This window comes from Phaenicophaeus curvirostris, chromosome 22 (assembly GCF_032191515.1).
Source record: "Phaenicophaeus curvirostris isolate KB17595 chromosome 22, BPBGC_Pcur_1.0, whole genome shotgun sequence".
Lineage (NCBI taxonomy): Eukaryota > Metazoa > Chordata > Aves > Cuculiformes > Cuculidae > Phaenicophaeus > Phaenicophaeus curvirostris.
Genome location: NC_091413.1, coordinates 4,405,732 through 4,426,805, shown reverse-complemented (window position 1 = coordinate 4,426,805; position 21,074 = coordinate 4,405,732). Strand labels below are relative to the sequence as shown.

At 41.6% G+C, this 21,074-nt stretch overlaps 1 protein-coding gene across 14 annotated transcripts in view; it reads right to left on the bottom strand.

Annotated features, from left to right (window-relative positions):
* Positions 1-21,074, bottom strand: part of KIF1B (kinesin family member 1B) — an 85,006-nt gene that overhangs the window by 22,625 nt on the left and 41,307 nt on the right. For 10 of the 14 annotated variants that reach the window (XM_069874650.1, XM_069874652.1, XM_069874655.1 and 7 more), the window contains 8 exons: positions 9,480-9,576; positions 9,033-9,181; positions 8,289-8,467; positions 7,966-8,103; positions 6,986-7,234; positions 1,648-1,766; positions 439-524; positions 158-287 (listed from right to left, as the gene is read on the bottom strand). In XM_069874650.1, coding sequence (XP_069730751.1) covers positions 158-287; positions 439-524; positions 1,648-1,766; positions 6,986-7,234; positions 7,966-8,103; positions 8,289-8,467; positions 9,033-9,181; positions 9,480-9,576 — 1,147 coding nt within the window. The remainder of the gene's footprint in view (positions 1-157; positions 288-438; positions 525-1,647; positions 1,767-6,985; positions 7,235-7,965; positions 8,104-8,288; positions 8,468-9,032; positions 9,182-9,479; positions 9,577-21,074) is intronic. The other 4 variants (XM_069874658.1, XM_069874663.1, XM_069874664.1 and 1 more) reach the window with 1 other exon arrangement.

Below are 21,074 nucleotides of genomic sequence, written 5' to 3'. Positions count from 1 at the left end.
ACAATTTTTCTGCACAGCCCTTCAAATGAAGAACTCTACCATCTATCATACCCCTCCATAACTGTCATTCCTGATGGACACTCAGAATCCCTGTTTACCACTGACTGAAAGCTATTTCCCTTAAGTTCTCCAAAAATACTATGTACTCCTTGCTTACCTAACTCATTCATTCTGTTGATCTCCTCTGGAGGAGTAGTAACCTCTGAATTCTGTCCTTGCCCTTCCACAATTCTCAATTCTTCCAGTGACAGCCCAGACCGAGTCATCGCAACTGAAGAAAAATCACTCTGAAAAATGAAATGAAGTTGCATGTAACAGAGTCCTGAAGTTTCTGGTTTTGTCTTCCCCTTCTCTCCTCTCCTCATAATATTTAGTCTTTACTTAGAAGCATGAACTACTGCACTCGAAGAAACCTAACTCAGTTTTAAGACTTCTTACCTTATCAAAATACTCGTTGTCGAATGAAATTTTAGCCGTGCCAGACTGTCGAATCCCAGATCCATAATCTGGGGCTTCTTCATCACCTAAAAAACAGAAAGAAAAAAATGATAGGGAGGAGAGGGAAAACCCCTCTAAGTTACCTAAATGGAAATTCTCATTGCAATGGAAACCAGTCTGTAAAGCAGAAGAGGCCCAGTTCCAGTCATCCAAGAACAGATTAGAATATGCACTGGAAAAACTTAAGAGCAGAAATCTATCCATCATGAAGTCAAGTGTGGGAAAACAACATGACAAGCTAAGAAGTTTGATCATGAATACACTGAACTTCAGAGAATGCAAAACAACATTAGCACTCATTTTCATTAGTTGTTTACTTCTGACTATTACACTTGAGGTAAATAAACAGACCATAATACAATGACCCACACAGGAATGTATATTTATATGGACTTAAACTACTATCTAAAATTCTGCAGCCACAAACTAAGCAGTAACACTAGCAAAGCTTCACAAGTCCATGCTGTAAGTTTGAAAGGAGGTTCTGTCTGCTCAATCTGTCCTTTTAGCCGCCTCCTCTTTGCCGACAGTAACAACAATGAGGCCTGGTTAAATGCCAGGTATTTTTTCCACAGTAAATGTATGTCTGAAGGAGAAATCTCAAGACTCAGAACGTGCTCTGAAGCTTCACACAGCGACCAAACAATGCCACGGCCCTTTTTCAAGAGAAGTCACCAGCTCATTTCTATCAGCCACGGTGTGTTCTATTGTCATTCTGCCCCAGGCATAGCTTTGGTTTTGGAAAGTGATGAATTCCCTCCAGGAAAGCTGGGGAGGGGTTTTTGATCAGGGAGTGCAGGGACAGGACAAGGAGGAATGGTTAGAAGCTGAAAGAGGGGAGATTGAGGTGAGATCTTAGGGAGAAATGTTCTCCTGTGAGAGTGATGAGGCCCTGGCCCAGGTTGCCCAGGGAAGTCGTGGCTGCCCCATCCCTGGAGGTGTTCAAGGCCAGGCTGGATGGGGCTTGGAGCCCCTGATCCAGTGGGAGGTGTCCCTGCCCATGGCAGGGGGGTTGGAACTGGATGAGCTTTGAGGTCCCTTCCAACCCAAACTATTCTATGATTCTAAGACTTGTCTGCCTGTCTTTAAAGCTGCAGCTACTCAGAGCACACCAAAATGCTGTGATGTAAAGCTCTCGGAGTGTCTCACCTGCTATAGCTTGCACTGCCACTCGAAGAAATCCTCGGACTTCTCCCTTCTCACTAACAACAGCTACTCTGTGAATGAGAGGCACCGGGTACAGCAGGTTGCTCAGGTACACAAATGCTCTGGTAATAGAAAGGAAACAAAACACAAACAGCATTAAGCAATCATTGCAAAGTCAGACTGCAGTATTTGGCTGGCTAATGGGACATTCAAATTTTCAGGCAGTCTACTGCATTTATTAGACCTGCACTGTGGCCAGGTGTTCATATTGTCCACACAGGGCTCTGCGGCAGCGTCAGAGCAAAGGGAAGCCACACAACGCTTTAAATCAGGAGACACGGGGCTTACATGAGCGTGTTACAAAACATACAAATGAGACAACGTAAGATGATGGCTGTATAGGAAGTAACTTGAGATGCACTACATTTCTAAATGGAGCTGTTAGCAAGATGGTTGAAGCCTACTAAGGATCTACTGATGATGAACTGTTTTGAGTTTTACACCCTGCTGACTAATTCAAAGGGAATTGATCTACTGTGTTCACACACCCTTAAACATTTTACTGAACATACATAAACACTCTTCAAAGAGACTGACTGAATGTTTTCTGTCTCCTATGTCCATTTGATAACACTGCATATTGAGCAATCAGAAATCTCCAATAAACTGCAAGTCATCTCTTTGATTTCTTAGAAGATTGACTGAGTGTGGAGACAGTGGAAGACTGATGGTCTTCACAGCTAAGTATCTTTAGGATTATCATATTTATTTCCTTTAAAAAGCCCACCACAAATTCCAATGAAACCCCACAGTGCTCTAGAGCAATCATTTAGAAATTATAATTTACAACAAGAAAAACAGCATTTCAGCCCAGGATTGGTTGATCCTCTTCTACACTAACTTTTAAGGTTCTATACGAGCATGGTCTGTTTTGGAACAGTAAGTTGACAAGTTCTACTGTACAGGCTTTTAGTTAGAAGTTAGACTAACATTATTTCATATTATGTTTCTGCAAAGAATCGCAAAGGTTCTTAAAACACTGCACTTCATGGTGATGAGCCTGAGCCAAGCTTTAAATGTCGAGAAGCGTAATATATCAGGTAAAGAACAGCCCTCAACAAGGGGCAAAAATGGAAGGTTTTACTTATTAAATGAGCTGTTTCAGAGTTCAGAAGAGTACCGAGATGCACAGAAGTTTAACTAATAGCTTTACCAGTCATTAAAGTGACTAACCAATTACATATGTAATGATTATGAATTTATGCATATTAAATTATACTAAGTGCCGGTCATTTGTTTAACTGCATTTCCTTCTTGCAGTCCTTTTTAATTAGCCTCTATTATTAAGGATAATTAAATCCTCAAATTTTTAACTGTTACAGTTTAATATTCATAGGGAAAGCCCTGCCTGACAAAAGAGGACTGAGAGAAAGGACGTTCACTGCCTCAATCTGGAGATACCAGCTGCAGGATTTGTTCTGTGAACACAGCAAGACTGATCCAAACTCAATTCCTCGTGACACACAGCTAAGGACCAAAGTTAGGAAAGAGGAGTGTTGCTCCGTGGGTTCCCGTGCCCGTTCCCGAAACGAATGAATGATCTTGAAATGACAAGGTAGTCAAACAGGAGTCAGTTGAGAACCAAAGAGACAAAAAAATAACACTACTCAAAACCAAAGGGATGACAAAACGCAATAGAGAATGATTAATAAGGCTATAAAAATAGCAAAACAATAAAATGAAGAAAACCATACAACAACAAAAAACCAACTGCAATGTAACACTTCACTAGGATTAGGACCTAATTCCTCTTCAGTCTGCTCCAAAGTGAGGGAAGCACTGATAAAGCAGGGGAAAAAAGAAAAGACTAAGTTTAAAGTAACAAAATTGGAATTTTAACTTCATTTTTTTTCCTCTAAGAAAACATTTTCATTTTTCGCTTTGAAATTTCAGGTGGTGCTCGTCTGAAAAGGCAGCATCACACCACACAAGACAGCAGCCCTCCACATCAAACAGGAATTGTATGCTTGGACTGAGCCAGGAATGGAATTCAGGAAGGCGGGGAGTTATACGCTTAACATGAAAAACGCACTCAGTCTGAAAACCACGCTTCAAGTTAGGGAGAACAGACATTTTTCCCCAACAGAAAGGAATCTAAATAGCCTTGCACTTAGATTTACACAGTAAGAGGCAGAGTCCCTAACTAATAGAAGCAGTTATTACAGAAGCCTTCCCATTTGAAAGCCGAAAGGGAAAGCATTAACTGCATAAAAATAAAAATATATTGGTATTTGCATGGCTAAAGCTCTGAAGCTGCTATTCTGCATTCAACAGGGAAAGTATCCAGCCAGATTAGCAACTACAATTTCATCACCTGGGTCAAATGACAATCACAAAGAAAATAATACTTCCCATCTTCCTTACATCCATCCAGACAGCTGGCTCAGTGGAATCATCTTAACTTAGAGAAAGAAAAGCAAATAATGCAAAAATACTTAAGCTTTCTGTGTGGTGATGAAAATGCTGGGTCTCTTCGATTAGAATGGAGAGCAAGAGTGCACCTGCCGTACAGGGAAAAGAGCTGTTTTATGCAGCAATGCCGCCTTCCAGTGCTATTTCCTCTGCTTCATCACAAGCCCTGGGTAGGTTTCATCCTCCACGTTAGAAGGGGATGAAATCTTAAGGTCATCCTCCTCCTTTTCGCAGGCGGGAGGACTCCCCAAGCATCCCACAGGCAAGTGTCCCCTGCACCTTAGCCCAGCAGACTGAAAGAGGGGGAGCTGGATTAGCAGAAAGATTGGTGAGGTAAGATGGCATATTCACAACAAAACCAGAAAGGAATTGTTTTATAAATCAAAACAAACAAAACCAACAGAACTCAGAATGATGACGGATGGGGTTTTTTTTAAATAAACAAATCAATTTGAGATTTAAATAAAATATCCCACAGTCCTCTCCCACCTCCCTCAAAACCACGGCGAGTGTTGGTATGTCACACCGTTAACAGAATCAGCTGTAAAGACAGCACAGCATGCCACAAGAGATGGCTAAAGGGACCAGCTCTTTTTTTTCCCCTCATCTTTAATAGTTACAGTATAAAGAAAAGACAATCACAGCACAGAGAGAGAAGAAAAATACTGTCATGCCCAAGGGGCCGGATAACTCCATGAACTATTTCTCTTTCTCACCCTCTCCTTTGTGAGCAGGACTCATTACTGCTGGTGACTCCCCTGAAAACTATTTTAAATTCTTTATTTTTTCCCTACTCATTCCAGAACTTAAACCAGGGCATAGCTCAGAAGTGCTAAAGAATTTTGGGGTTGTTAGGAATAGACCACTATCTTGTGCTCAAGACAGTATCTACGTAGACAGATGCACCCTCTCTTGCAAGTACAAAAGTAGAATTCTCGTACTGGAAAACACTGAGGGACCAAAATAGCCCCCGCTCAGCAGCACCGAAGAGTCTAACAGCTTTCTGCTGACAGAATCAGCACAACAGAAGAACAGAACAGGAATAGAAACAGAACAGGATAGAAACCAACCAAGAAAAAGTCATTCAGCTGCCGACTGCGAGATAATACAAACTAAGCTTCACTCCTCAATACAATTTACAACTCAAGTAGAGCTCCCAATGCGCGCAGCTTACAGGGCTCAGGCCAGTACCCCGACTGCTGCAGCTTCTAGCAAGAGAGAGAGCTCAGTGTTCTTTTTACTACATGAAAACGGGAAGCAAGTTGTGTAATTGCCAGGAAGCGCGCCTGTTTTCATTCTGCACTGTATTTGCTCAGCTTGTGTTGCACTTCCTGAAGAGTCTGTGAAACGAAGATGAATAGCTCAACTTTTTCCCAAGCGCTGAAGGTCACTCTGAAAGAACCCGCACGGCAGCAGAATGGGCTGGGGGTGCCAGCTCTGCTGCAGGAAAGCTGTCCCAGCAACAAACAGCGCACACGTGCTTTAACCCACAACCACTCCCAAGCCTGCTAGGATGCCTCACCCAAACTGACTTCTACATCAGATTACCCTGTGAGAACTCGATCTTATACAACACACTGTCAGGAATTGCACATAAGGGCCCAAGTTCACAGCGATTAAAGAGAATTAATGCAATTTCTTGCAATATTGTAATATTTGTTTCAAAGACTAGATCAGGGACGTTCCAAGTTTGAAGCACAGCTTGCAAACGGGTCCACTAAAGGCAAAGAACAAGGCTTGACAAAGCTGAACTGATCTAAAAGCTGGACAAGACTGACAAACTCAGCCCCTCATCTTCACCAAAAATGAAAACGCGTTTCCTGAATGTGAGGAAACTACAAAAACGTCCCCTCTTCCTGACCATGGAGGCTTCCCTGCTTACAGCCACAGGAAAGGATAGAGGCAAACTCTGGCCCCTTCTCCCTTGTTTCTCTCTTCCACCAGCTACCCCACCTTTTGTACAACACCCATGGTAACCACCTCCTTTACTGTTTTAAAAAGGACATTGGCTCACAGAGTGAATAAATAAGTAAAAAGTCACTAAACAAAATCTTCTTCTTTCTTGCCACAAGTGAGATGTTAGAGCAAGGTTCCCTGTGAAGGAACCATTTTTTTAATGCAGCTTGGTGTCCTGAGGATCTACACCACAGACTGATGTCTGACAATGTCTTCATCATACCTAGACAGGTAAAATAAGTAATACTTCCATAAATCCAAACATAGTACATGGGGAAAGTGCCAAGAAACACCCCCAGGCAGTGAATTTTCATGATGACGACCTTTCACCATGTAATACCTGCTACTGAGAGACACGCGTAACCTAAGAAGCCAAATCATCTCCAAGAATACTCTTTTCCTCATCCAGAAAGGACCGCTCTTCTTTCTCCTCACACTATGTCTTCTCAGATGCAGAGAATTAGATGAGATTTCAAAAAAGGGATTTATTGGATTGGACTTAGAAGACCTTCTACCATACTCTGACATTATCTTCCATAGGAGAAAATTAGGTATACCAATAGTACCTTATTGATCTTGAAATGGCTAAATAGAGCAGCCTATAAATAGTGCTTATATACGGTACACAAGTAAAACCACATTCATTCTGTGTTGTGACAGTTATCTCCAAGTAGATTTGCTCACATTGTCACACCTAAGGGTTATTTTCTCAATTATTACTTAGGTTTTCATGGCCTCTGAGAGGGGAATTTAAAACTTAATGTTAAACTAACTCATTCTCTGGCAATTCCAATTCACGTATACAGATATTTTGGCTGGGTTGACAGCTATTCTATCCAGCAGAAGGCAAAGCCATTGCAGTCTACAGCAAGAGCTGGTCCCTTTTGGCCATTCTCACAGTAACCTCACCAACCTTCCCACTAAAATGAACCAAGGGGATCGGTCGTAAAACGGGTCGCGCCCATCATTGAAGAGGTCTGATCCCTCCTCAGTTCCAACGTCGGAGCCAGTATCATCCACAAAGGCCTCATCATCAAAGTCCTCCATCTCATCCTGCTGCTCATCAGCCAGTTCAGTGATGTCGGAGTCAGCCGTGGAGAAAGTGGGGGAGGGCGTGCGATCAGCGAGACGCTCGTTCACGCAGCCATGGAATATGGGGGAGCTAGATATCAGTTAACGGAACACCGATTAACAGAGTGAGGGGAAGGAAGGACGCTTCATTCAGCAGCTGCCTGTTGCCATCAGCACAGAGACCACCTGAACAACAAGCAAAGGCTTCAAATCATCTGGACTGCAACGGAACATAAGGGAAGGGATTGCTAACAAAGTCAGGAAAAAAAGCATCCTTGAACTGAACAGAAAGCAAATGAAAAATTAATATAAATATGGCTGAACATATAGATACCAAGAGCACATCCATTTAATAGAGCTACAATTCCCATTTCCACCACGTAGCATTTTTGTAACATCAGGAAACATTAAAGAATCCCACCAGCTATTAGGTATTTCCATAGGCCATGACCAAACTATTTGAACCACATACGTAAGTAAGCCCTGGGCCCCTTTTCTCCTCAGTTTGAGTTCTTCATATTCTCACATCTCTGCTCCAGTGCCTTTAGAAGGATCTTAGGCGGGTACAGTTTATTTAAAGAGCTTAAAACTTACTCAGGGCTCAGTCAAATCAGACTCTACGAGGTTACACCTGAACTGGCACCATCCTAAAGAGCAGTTTTTTGTTCTAGACTACATTTGGAGCCTATCAGAAACCCCTGAAAGGCAACACACAAATAACACTAGTGGCTACAAAGTTCATAACTATATTCAATGTTAAGGTTCATCCAGAACTGACAGGATTTACCCATGTCACCAGAAGCAGAGATTATCGTCACCTACCTCCCAACCAGCTTGAACCAATGGAATCGATCATAAAAGGGGTCACTGCCGGTCATTGCGGTTTCACTCTCATCCTGGGTATTAGATGCCATTTCGCCAGCTCTGTCATACATCTCACGCATCAGGTCCAACCTCTGCCTGCACAAAAACAAGCAGGATTGAAAAATTAATACAGAGCAAATTGAAAAAGCAAAGAACACAAAGCAGGGTACAGCGACATCACCTGTATCAAAGTACAACAGAGAATGAACTACAAGGGGTGGAATTTTTCTGTGAAGCTCCTCGGATATAAGGAAGTATGTTGTCCAGTAATATTTACATACTTGAGTTTTTCTAAGGACCAGTAATGTGTTGCTCCATTCTTCAGATCCTGAACTTCCACAGCGACCACTGTGCGGGGAAAAGGCCTATTGTCCCGGGTCTTCTCCAACTCAGTGGGCAAAAGCTCTGGTGGCAGCGGTGAGTAGAGGGTGTCTGTCAGCAGGACAAACTGAAACTGCACCTGGAGGGATAAAGAAAGTTACTTTAGTTCTGAGAAGTAAGGTGTTGGCATCGTAGGAAACCAGTCTGACTTTCACCTCTGAGAACAGATTCAGTTTGGTTCGGTTTTTTTTTTATAAAGTCACCTTTTTTCTTCTCAAAATAGCATAAAACGTATATTTCAGCCGAGTAACACACACCTTTGCCTTTATTCTCACACCTAGCAGAGGCCCAGAAAACTACAGACATAAAACATCGTGCAGCACCCACTTCTCCTGAAAAGAATGACTACATGAACTTAAAAGAAAAAAGGGTAAGACAGGGCCTTGGGGAGACGCACATGTCCATGTGTTTATGATATTGACAGGAACAGCATAAGGGAAATGAAGAAGAGGAGAATATATGAACCACATTTGCACCGGGTGTTCATTCAGCCAGAAGTCTGAATTGGAGACACATTGTTTCCCAAACCCTTTTGAAGCCCAAGCTAATGAGCAAGAGACAACTTTAAAGACTCCAAGTAACTCTGAATAAGGATTATACAGTCAAAACTGATGAGTCAGAAAAGCTCCTCTGCACGTCCCTACCTTTTTCTTCAACTCCACACTGATGGCATTGGCTTCTTTCAGATACACTGCATTTCCCCAGAGCTGGTCCCTCAGTGAAGTAAACTGGTGAAATTTCCACTTCCTGAAAGCCCACTGCGCGAGTTCGTACTCATGTCGTGTCCAGGGCACTAGGAAGAGCAAAGAAACAGAGAAATAAAACACTGCAGGCTCTTCTCTAAGCCATCACGTGCACTACCTAGTACTACTCTGCCGACTGTGTCAGCAAGTTCTCAACACCTTTTCTGGAGAAGGAGAACAGAAAACCAAAACCCTGTGTTTTTATTACTCAGGAAGGAAAAACTGGATTCAAGCTTCCTCAACACTAGTATTAGAGGCATAACGATCAATAAGATCTGGAACGGAGAACAAAAACCCCCGCTCCTTTAGGCTTGGCTATATCCAAATCATTTCCAGTTTCAAACTTACCTTCTTCCTCCTCTTCCTCTTCCTCCTCCGTTGTCTCGGCTGCCAAGGACCGCGTCTCTACCTGCTTCTGTAAGGCCTGCAGCTTACTCTCATAGTCCTGTGGGGAGAGAGGAGATACCGTGTAGGAGGACAGAGAAAGGCACAGAGAACAGTTAAGAGGGACTCACACCTCAGATGGAATGACAGACAGATAACAAATACATGGAGGCATTTCCATTAATGCTCAGAGGTCACATACCAACATCTATTGTTTTAGTACAATCTGTCCTTGAAAAGAGAGAAGACAGAAGCCAATGCAATTAGGATAATTGTGTTGTTTTTCAAAACCATCAGATATACATGCTCATAGCATCTGTAAGAGGGGAAGGTTTGGGTCGTGTTTCACTCAAGACTGGAAATGGAAAAGCAACTTTTTTGGGGGACCTGTTGCATTCAGAGATGTAGGAAAAACGCAGAAACAGAGAAAAGTATAGAAATAAGTTTAAAAGGGGAGGAGTATTCACCTTCATTTTCTCAAACACAAGGATTAGCAGCACCACTGATTTGCCTTCTGATACAAAAAGATGCATTTCAGATTTTAGAAAAGCAAAGACATTTCGTTTTCAAGTAGATTTTCCTCTTGGGATGCAAATATCATTCATTCACATGTGTTCTTAACATTTCAGAAGATGAAAAAATCCACCACCACCCTGGCAAGCAGGCAGAGAAGCCGTGCAGACATTTCCCCACAAGGAGCACTTCAACAATACCTTCTGGTGTAAGGGCACTTCCCTCCTGTGCGGCACAACATCACCTTGAAATAAATGCTACTAAGACCTAATAACCCTTTTCTTATTTGCTGGTAAAACAAGTACCAACTCAAGACCCTTGGAACAGACATAGTCACCATAGTCACCTCATTACTCCATCGCATCTTTTGAAGCTAATCCTTTGGCACATATTACCCAAATTAAACTGGCTGCTCAAGATTTTTATACAAGAGTTGCACCAACAATTCACAAAGGGTGGTATAGAGTTCTTAAGGAGAATTCTTGAAGCCACTCATCTTGTATTACAACCTTCTCTCCTCCACTGTTCCACATCCTAAAATTCTTCTCCAAGGCACTATTTGCAGCAATGATTTTTTTTAATTCTAACAGCTACGGAGAAGGAGAGCTTTACACTTTCCTCCCATCCTACTTAAGCATCCCACCTCAGCAGTGGCATTTCTCCTTTTTCATACAGCAAGCACAGAACTTAACACTGCCACATCATGACGGCAGCAAATTTAACACCGGTTCAGTCAGAGACCTCTAGACAGAGTTTGGAAAGAACATAAACCTCAAGTACATTCCTTTAAGTAGAATTTCCTGGCGGTAGCATTAAAAAACAGTAGCTGTGCTCATAGAGCAACGCCCTTAAAGTGCAGAACTTTCAATACTCATCACCTTTAGGGAGAGGAAAAACTCACTGTTAAAGATATGTGGTCATTGTACAAGGACTGTGTGTAAATTTTCTAATTTCTTCTTGAAATTTCATTTATCTAAAACGGTCCCTCATTCTTCGTGTCTGCTCCCTTCGCTCTAAGATGGCCACACACTTACAGTACAAGTAAAACTTAACCCAGCAGCAAAAGACCTCGGACAAAACAAACATACAGCCTTTCCTTTGATATTCCTTCTGAAATACTTATGATTCACACCATAAAACTATTCTCGACTCGAGGAGGTGGTGTCAGGCTTATCTATAGCTCTGAAATACCAAGCATACTCTTAGAAGTTTGTTAACATAACTCCTTCTGAACCTTTCCCCCCTCACTGGTACAGATAATGCTACTTTATTGTATAGTTGAAATCAAAACAAAACAGGTCAGATGTGAAGTGACAGGCACAAGCTGCTTTTACTTGCAAGGAAGGATAAAATAATTTCTTTTCCTGTAGGCTGAAGCAGATAATCTGAGGGTGTCATTTTGAGAGGCTAGGTTGTAGAAATAAAGGAATGAAAAGCTCTTCGAGTAGTGTTTAAGTGGAATTTTTGGTCAGATTCTTTTCAAGCGGATGAAAAGCTGCAGAGGGAACAGTAAAACATCAGGAGCATTTCACGGTGAAATTTTTAATTCAAGCATGAAAAAAACCAGCCACATTCAAAAAGACTTGCTTCTTGTCTTCTCTAGTTTCAGAGTTGTGAGTCAAGTAAATGTATCTTCTATACATTTAAATACCTAGACAAATAAAGGTTTAATATAAGCAGACAGTTTTTATTGACTCGACACTAACAACCATTACTTTTAAAACTAAGTAAAATAATTGAAGTTTATTTAACCATAATGAAAAAAAGAAATAGGTACCATTTTCCTCAGCAGAAAAACAGAACTCAAATTGCCTCCTGGCACTCAGTACTATGGTAGTATTTAAAAATAACTGCTGCTGAGCAATAGACGGAGGAGGAATTTCTGGTTGGTTGACACAGAAGGTGCCCTGGACTGTGCAGGAAAAGGGGTTGCTTTGCTCTACCGAGAGACAGGTCAGCTCTCCAGATAAACAGTTCCATATCTGATCAGTGATAACACACACACAATCATTAGTACCAGGGAAAGGTGCCTCAATTGCTGTAATGGAAAAAAACCTGCACTGAGAAGCTGCCCTGAAGGTCCATGTCCCGGACTCCCTGGAGCCCACAGCACATTGTTGCACAGCTTCAAACTGATTGATATCATTAACTCCTTCATACGGTGAAAGGGTTTATCTTGCCCAGGGGACGGAAATACCTGGAGCTCAAATAATCACAGTCTTTCTGAAAACAGAAAAAATTCATCACTCTGAAGAGGCCGAGCTTTTTAAGACCAGACTGGACCAGGTTTTTAAGCAGAACACTGTACCATGACAATCTTAGATTCTCTGGCTCTGTGTGATGCCTGCAAAGACCCTGCAGCGTATGCGATTCCCTCCTGTGTTTGAGGTATACAGAAAAGTCAGTTGCTATTATCTGCAGTGAGCAAATAAACACAGAACAGCCAGCTGTCTTTTCTTCCAGAATTCAGATAAACAGCACACGGGATGCTATAATGGGACAGTGCTGAAGACCAGCACGTTTTCTTTTATCCCCTCGTGCTATGAAAAGCTGGGGGGCTTCCCCCCAACAGCCTCTGTGACAGCAGACCCAAATCTGCATGGGCTGCTTTCCATATAACAGCAGAAAAACCAGAGTGGACAAACTTAAAAGAATCAGACTGAGGACTAATTAAAGAAACCTTTTTAACTCTGCTAGAACAATATCAACCCCAAGACAAAAAGTCAAACCGGGACAAGCTTGCGATCAAGCTTCATTTCCATTTCACCGAGACGAGTCTGACACTTACAAGAGTATTTCATAGTTTATTGAAAGAGCACTTGTTACAATACAAACCAGTTCTGCTTTTCACAAGGCAGATGCTTGCTCTTAAGACAATCCAAAACTTGTTTTTTCTTAAACAATGGACAGATCTGAAAATTCCATTTAATTCAAAGGCAGCTCACTGCTTTCTTTACAGTACAAATGGGTACACAGCATAGATTTCTCATGTGGCAGCTCCTGAAGTGGTTCAACAGGAAGAATCCAAGTCAAATTTCAACATACACAGGATAGAAAAAAACGAATTTCAACATGTAAAAGATAAAGGACAAACAGTGAGGGGGATGTTGAAACCATGCTGAATGTACTGATACAAATAGCATCCTCTACTCTGACAGATCCCTATATTCAGATTGGATGTTAAATTCAGACAGGATGTTGAAGTCAATCAGAGGAGCGTTAGTGGCATGCAGTTGCCCCCATCCCCACCCCTAAAATCCACATGTCCTCAGTGAATCCTAAAGGATATTTAAGAAATCATTACTAAGGCACAGGTGGATACAAGGCAGCTGTCAAAGCACACAGCACATCAGCACTTAGAAATGGCAATTAAGCTGACTGAAACAGCACTCCCATCATGGATGCCACATTTCCATTAACCTGAAAGCCTTTTCACACAGTCTTCTACGGAAGCACCTCTACTGCTGTTCCTTAGCTCCATTAATATGGAATTTGGAGTGAGAAGTGTGCGTATTTCTAGATAGTGCAAGGAGACCCACAAGTTCTCACACTGCTTCCCTAGTCGGAGGAGGCACTGCACGGTAATTAACACTCAGTTCTTCAAGTGGGCCATTATTTTTATAGGACTTTTTTCTCCTAAGTTACATATTTCTGTAATATCCTCCTAAAAGCCAGGGGAAAAAAAAACCCTGCTTCCTCTGAGCAGACTGGGCTCCATTTTGACACTGACAATCCTTTTTCTTTTCTGTCAAATCACACACCAACAACAGAATAAGCAGGGGTTGTTTTCCTAACGCTGCACTGCAAGAGTGGGGTAAGACAGCCTGATGGCTCCTCATCCTCACCCTCACGCAGGCATTTACAGGTATTTCAGCTTAAAAATCTGAGAAGAAATAAATTGGCAAAAAAAAAATTTTAGTGTCTAGCATTAAAATATCAAGTAGCAGGAGTTTTTAATCTCCTATCAGTGCATGCGGTTGCATGGACTTCAAAAATCACCCCACGTGCAAATCCGTGGGGATTTCACACAGGCAGCCACGATCCTCAACAAAAACAGGACACGAGATACAACTGGTCTGGTTGACTCTCATGACCCATCCATCCCATGCAGACTAACTCAGTTTGGCTCCTGTATTCCCACAGAATTGAGAGGTTTAAAGTCCAAGCCTTTTTGAGGGTACGAAATAGCTCATTGCCCTCGACATGCACAGCAACCAAGTGCAACGCTCTACTAAAACAGGATTCTAAAATAAAGGCGACAGCAAAGTATTATTTGCAGCCCAAAAGTCATCTTGCAATTCTGACTCAAGCTCAAAGAAAGTATTGCTCATCTACGAGGCTTCTTTTCTTTAAGAAGCAAGGCATTTTTGGACATCATGCTTTATTTCCTTCATTCAGGTAAAGTAAAGTAGAAGACAAATGGAAATTCCAAAGCCATATCTGGACATAAAATTAAACCTGCCATAAAAAGTCCCAAGCATTGGGACCAGCTGATTCTTTTAGGACAGTCAGGGGACTGACTTTGTATTTCCCAAATGAGAGAACCAGTATCCTATCAATAACACACGTGCAGACGTCAGAGTTGACACTCGATTAACCGATATGTAAATAGTGCACGGCTGCCACTTACCCCGTGCTGCAACCAGCACCTACACCATGCACAGATCAGGGAGGGGAAAGTAAAACAGGAAACAAAAAGAAGATGGAAAGCAAGTTTAAGGCACTTTCTACTCATCTACAGCTATGCTGAAACACGCAGAAGTAACAATTACCAGTAGGGCTTATACTTGATCAAAAAATAAGCAACCTCAAGTAAATTAAGGATATTTGTGCAAAACAACACAAATCATTTAACTGTACAGATAGATGGCAAAGCAGATCGATCTTGCCAAATGGCATATAGGAGCCAATTTCAATTTAAAGATTGCATTCAGGTTAAAATTAAAAGCAAAATAAGTCCTCAAAGCTTCAGATTGGCTTATACTTAAGTACATACATTTTCAGAAGTGCAATTTTGTTTTGCACTCAAAGCATATAATTAAAATTGGGGCTCTCGACTCAGATCAAACCCCAAGCTCATAAAGCCACCTTAATCAATAGCTTTGCCATAATTTGTTTGAAGGAATCTGAAGTAGGGACCGCAAGCGTTTGTTTTCTGGCAAATCACTTGCAAGTATAGATCTCTTCAGATCAAAAATAGGTATAAAAATATCACCCTTGCATTTTGAGTGTGGAGAGAAGGATAAGGAATCTTATTTTCTCCTCAAAATGACCTTCTCCTTTATTAAACAAGTCTTGAAACAGGGGTTTAGTCCAAGACCAGAGGCACTAACATGAGGTATCACATTAAGATGAAACAGTTGAATTCTCTTATATTTGAGAATTCAGCCAATTCAAAGTAGTGATCAATAAATCTTCATAAGAATGAATATTTCAAGAACATCTCCCAGGCTCATGCCTGTGAAAGCTGAAAACATAAGATAAAAACAATTAGCTTTTTGAGGCTTTTTCCTGCACCAGAGTGTCAAAAAATGCTAGCTCCTTTGCACAATCTCGGTATTATAATTAAAAACTACTACATTGAGAGATAAAACGGGAATTAGAAAAAGCTTATTTCAAAAGTATTGCTTCAGTAATATAGATATATTCTGACATAAAATTCCATTCAGGCAGGTTTAACTATCACAGCAATTTCACACTAATAATTATGAACTTAAGCAGAAAGAGAAAAGACATCTCTGCTCAAGGAGTAGGACTGTTGTGACCCAATAGCTCTTCTTCATTTCTCTATTAAAAAGCCACATATCTTGTCAGCCGACAACTTTTGGTTTATAGATCATTATTATTATTATTATTAAGGATTTGAGTTAAGAGGGGAGGAAATATCATTCTGAAGAGCCAGATCAATTTTAAAACAGATGGTCAGTGTCCTTATTGCTATGAAAAAAGGTCACAAGGAAGATTCAAAGCTACAAACTAAATTCCTCTTTTGATTGTCTACATAAAACACAGGAGGAAGGTAGCACTTTTGTCAGTTCCAGACAATATTTTCAGCATTAGAAAAATACTCCAAGACACACACAAAAAATCCCTGGTAAGTGAGCTAGCAGGGAAGCTCTCCCTTCCACATCCCCCCCCTCCAAGGTTTCTAGGCTAGGCAAAACAGTTCTTACAATTTTTCACAATGTTCTTCCAATCAATGTTGTTAAAACTGCAACAAAAGTCACATGCAAACGGAACGGGCTGCAGGGCCAGTACCTTGTGTTTGTGTGTCGAATCGCTCGAGTTCTACCTGGCCAAACAAAACCCAAGCCATCAGCAAAGCCAATCCTGGCTGGTTCTTAAGGATAAGCCAGGATTGCCCCCGCTCCCCTCCTCCCCAGGCTACTCTTGGCCAACTAATCATACTGTGGTTTCTCTGCCCGTTTTGAGGTTCGGTGCTGAGAACTGGCGCCTCATCCGCGGGGGCGTCACAAACTGGTTATAGTGGTTAACCCGGTCAGTCTGTTTGGGGTTGACGTTAGCCGTGGTGCCTTCTGCACCGCCTCCGCTGTTGGGATTGCAGTAAGGTTGGCGGTGCTGGTGGATGTGGCGTTTCTGCTGGAAAGTCTGCAGGTCTGGATTCTGCTGCCCGCCGTACGTGTACAACGATTCAGACGAGCCCGATGCCTGACGCCGCAAGCCTTTTTGAGAGCCGCTGTTGAGAGAATTGCTTCTCCAGCGCAACTGAGGGGACGTCGGCTGCTGATTGCCAGGCTGTGACTGCGGGTTTAACTGCTGCCTGTTAATTTGGATATTATCCTGATTCCTCTGGGGGCCATAGAGATTCCACAGCTGCTGAGGGTCTTTAGACGCAGCTTTGCTTTCTTTTTCTTTGTTTTCATCTTTGTTCTTCTCATCTTCTTTTGGAATTCTAACCTCTATCACTTCATCCTCGGTGATAATTATGTGGGTGCCCGGACTCCACGAGTTCCTGTGTTTGGGGTTGCTTTTGAAAGGAAAGCGGGGCTTGCGATTTTCAGGCGGAATAAATCGATGAGGCATATTTTGTCGACGAAGCTGTTTTGCTATTTCCTGCTGCTGCAGATTTTTAAATCGAATCTGTTCTTGCCTCATCCAACGTAATCGCCCACGTCTGAAAGCTGGATCACCTGCCATTAACTGAGAAACACGCTCCTCTTTGGCAAGATCATCATTCTCTCTTCTTTTTAAATCATCTGTGGGCTTCTTATCCGCATCCAGTGCACAGTTTGGAGAGTTAGCATTAGCTACGGTTGATTGAGCATTCTCTGGAGACCCTATCAGAGGTAAAACTTTCTCCATTTTTAGCATCTTATTTCTAAGAACTTTTATCTCCTCGTCCTTCATGTTGTTCTGCTTCTTGACTTCTTGCAAAATATCTTCCAATTTGTCTATATGCACCTTAAGGTCATCCACGTCAGTTATTCCTTTACCATTGGCCATAACATCTTCGATTTTCTCATCTCCAACGCCTACCGTGTCCCAGACATCACGAGCAACAGCTCGCCACGATTCACGCTCATTTGGATCTTTTTTCCCATACATGGCACAAAGCTCTTTCATTTTAACAATGGCCAGAGCCTCGATCTCCTGCCTAGAGTGCCTGAAGTCATTGAGCGCTACCTCATAGCAAATCTCTTTCACAGCCTGAATCTTTAAGTCTGAGATGGTAACCCACTTGGAGTCTTTGCTAAGGCGTCGACGTTGGGGTATCTGGTACATTTTAATAGGCTCTCGTTTCTTCCCACTGCTGGGGAGGCCACACTTTTTTACAATGGTTTGGAGCTTGCTGGGGGGCAGCTTCTCTCTCAGGGAAGTGATCAGTCTCCAACTCTCCTCACACGATCTCTTGTCCGAATCATCCCCACTATCAGAGTCTGCATCCTTTGGAAAAACAAAAATCAAGAAGTGGCCCCAAAATAACCAAAATTAAAATTGTAAGAAAATGGAAAAGCTAAACAAGAAGTAGCAGGCAAAGAAAACTAAATAAAAAATCAAAATAGAACAGGTGATAAGGAAGTTCCTGAAGACTTGAGTGTTAGGGCATTAAAATGTATCTTCAAGAGTCATGGGCTGTCAAAATGGGAGCTCATCGCTACATTAAGATTAAAATTATCTTTTAAAGTCTTGTCATCTCGAAACAGCAGATAATCTAAACTCTTCCCTCCCAGTCCCTTCCTAAATCTTTAAACAGATCACCTAAAACCAAGTTCCTGATTAAAAAAAAAGTTAAAAACCAAAGTGTAAACTGCACTTTAGACATGCTACAAAGACATGCAAGTCCCCGCCACACACATTTGCCTTGGTGACTGCTGTTGCTTCTTTCAGCAAATCCTCCCAGGTAGGTGAACACAACAGCCGCCAGAGAAGATGTCACGAGCAGCCAGAGTAAGTCAGGTTAACACTGGTTAGTAACGTTGCACGTGGTTGCAGGGATGCTCAAGTTTAGAATCCACTTCACTACAACAGCAGCCAGAGAAGTGTTAGACGATAAGAAAAATGAAACAGAAGCAGCCGAGAGGTTCAATGTTAAGAGGACTGTAAGTGCCGCTATGACAGGTGAAGACAGTGGTTCATACTCCAAGACTTGCTACAAGCTAGAAGGATCTCCAGAATCAGAGTTGCAGAGGTGGGTTGTGGTTTGGGGTTTTTTGTCACCTCGTTGCTTAGTTTAAAGAAAAAAAGCCATTGACAGTCTGTCCGAAGAATAAATTTCAGAAGAATGTAGCAGTAATGAATTTTTTGGGTTTTGTTTTGAATTGTTTTAATATGAATTCTCTATTTGATATGCTTGATTTGTTCTCTTCTCAAACCCTAGAGCTTCCACACACTTGCTAAGAGTTTTGCTTCTTCATTACAAGTTTTCCACCTTTTGCTAAGTGACTTTTAATGAGAAGAGGTGCAGGTTTCCATACGCTAGGAATGTCTGTTCACGTTTACTGCCAGCAGAAGTTAAGGATAGCCATCACTGCTTAATGCAACCAGGAACTCAAGTCAGGGATCCTTTAAAGGATTCTTAGTGTAAGACATCTTGTAAACAAAAAGTCCTACGTATTATTGCGATGCAAATATCTTCAATAAAACACAGCACTTCTATCTAACATCCCTATTTTTCACATAAAGAGTTATAATACATGAGAAATCAGCAACAATAACAGCCAGTTATTCTAAAACCAAAGGAAACCCGGGTCACTGACTCAGAACCACAGGTTCCCAGGCTTAAGACTTCAGGTAGAAAACCACAAATAATGGGGAATACAATATAATTTGTTTTGGAAACGATGCAAGGAAATAAAAGAAACACTGTTCTGCCCTATGGTCAACAAGCTCCATAGCTTAAGTTTCACATTATTTGGGCTTTTTGTGACCTTTTTTAAACATTTAAGAGCAGCACTGGAGAACTGACTTCTAGTTTAGGCTAAAGTATAAGCAAAGCACTGGTTCAGAAACAGAACATAAAACCCTTTGTGTCCTAAGGAAACAGCATCTACCAAACTGCACACGGCAGTGGGGACAAACGATGCTCTGGAGGAAGACACTGCATCATCTACACGCTCAGGATGACATCCAGAAAGGCAAAACACAAACTACTCGAATATTAAGTCACAAATCCCACAGGATTGCTCTCATGGGTTCCAGAATAACCGTATCGCTGCCTACGGATAAAGGCTGCCTTGCACCTAAAGCGCTGGCTGAGGCGCTACGTGGTCATTGCCCTGTGCCACCCAGAGGTTAAACAGACCAATTAATACAGGCAGGTCACCACATGCTAATGTGAAGTGGTCACTGCAAAGGCATTATGACCAAGAAAACCAGGAAGATCATTTTAGCTCTATTAAACACATTTCCACAGTTAATTTGTAAAATAGAAAATAATTATTTCTATTTCCTTGCCATACTAGCAAGGCAAATATATTAGCTGTAAATTTTCAGGGACCAGAGGTATTATTTTTCTTTTTCGTATGGCACATCTAAGAAATACCCAAATTCCCTGGAATCTCAGCACAAAAATCAAAACAATCTGGTAAACAGGATTAGCCAGCTTTTGATATCCAAGATTATACTCCAATTTAGAACAATAATGTTTATATTTCAGTATCAATCTTACACAGCAGTAAGTCAGAGAATGTGATTTTGCAGCAATGTCAGTCCTTTTAAGATACACAAGCTGAAATGCATTCCCAGATTTCCCCATCGTTATTCAGCTACTCTTGGACCAATGCATCAATCCTGCCCATGCCAGGACACAGAAATGATGACACAGGTCAAGAAGTTTTGCTGTCACCTGAAATACTTAAATTAAGCACTGTGATAAGCAGGATATTGCTTAACAGAGCAATGATCTCATTTGATAAGACCCCTTAGAACTAAGAAAGGTGTCCTTCAGGACATTGGTAACACACATAGAGTCTTCCGCCTTTGTCCTCTAGTTGAAATCAGCACAACCAAAACAAGCTTAAAGAAATCAGCCCCTTTATCACCACATTAAACAATCCACTGTTCCTTAATCTTAAGTATAAGGGGAAACAAATTCCTTTGACAATACTTTCATGAATGCAGCCTTATTTGAAGCAGCTCCCCAGACAGCTAATTCCCATATTTGTAATTCATACAATGGCTTAGCTGATGCCTGCCAGCTAAAATGGGAGGCAGGGAATTCCAGTACTTGCATCCCCTTTGACACAGAGCCAAAATTTACTCCAGACTCAAATTGTTTCGCTTTTCACGTTGAACTGATTTTTGCCGTACTGCTTTCAGCTACGCGTATTTTAACTATAAAATTGCAGAGATGAAACATTACATTAGTCACATCTTAACTTCCTTTCTGAACTAAGTCTTGCCTTGGTTCAAAGTCGGCAACCACTCCTCTCCGTCCAAGAAATCAGTCCCTTGCAATGAAATCATTAAAGACGTATAAGTCTTTAAGGGTATAATAAAAATTTAGAAAAATTATGTAGCTTCTACCTGTGTAAGCCACAATTACTTGCTCCATTCTGCTTTTGCGAGAAGGGGAAGATCTTTACA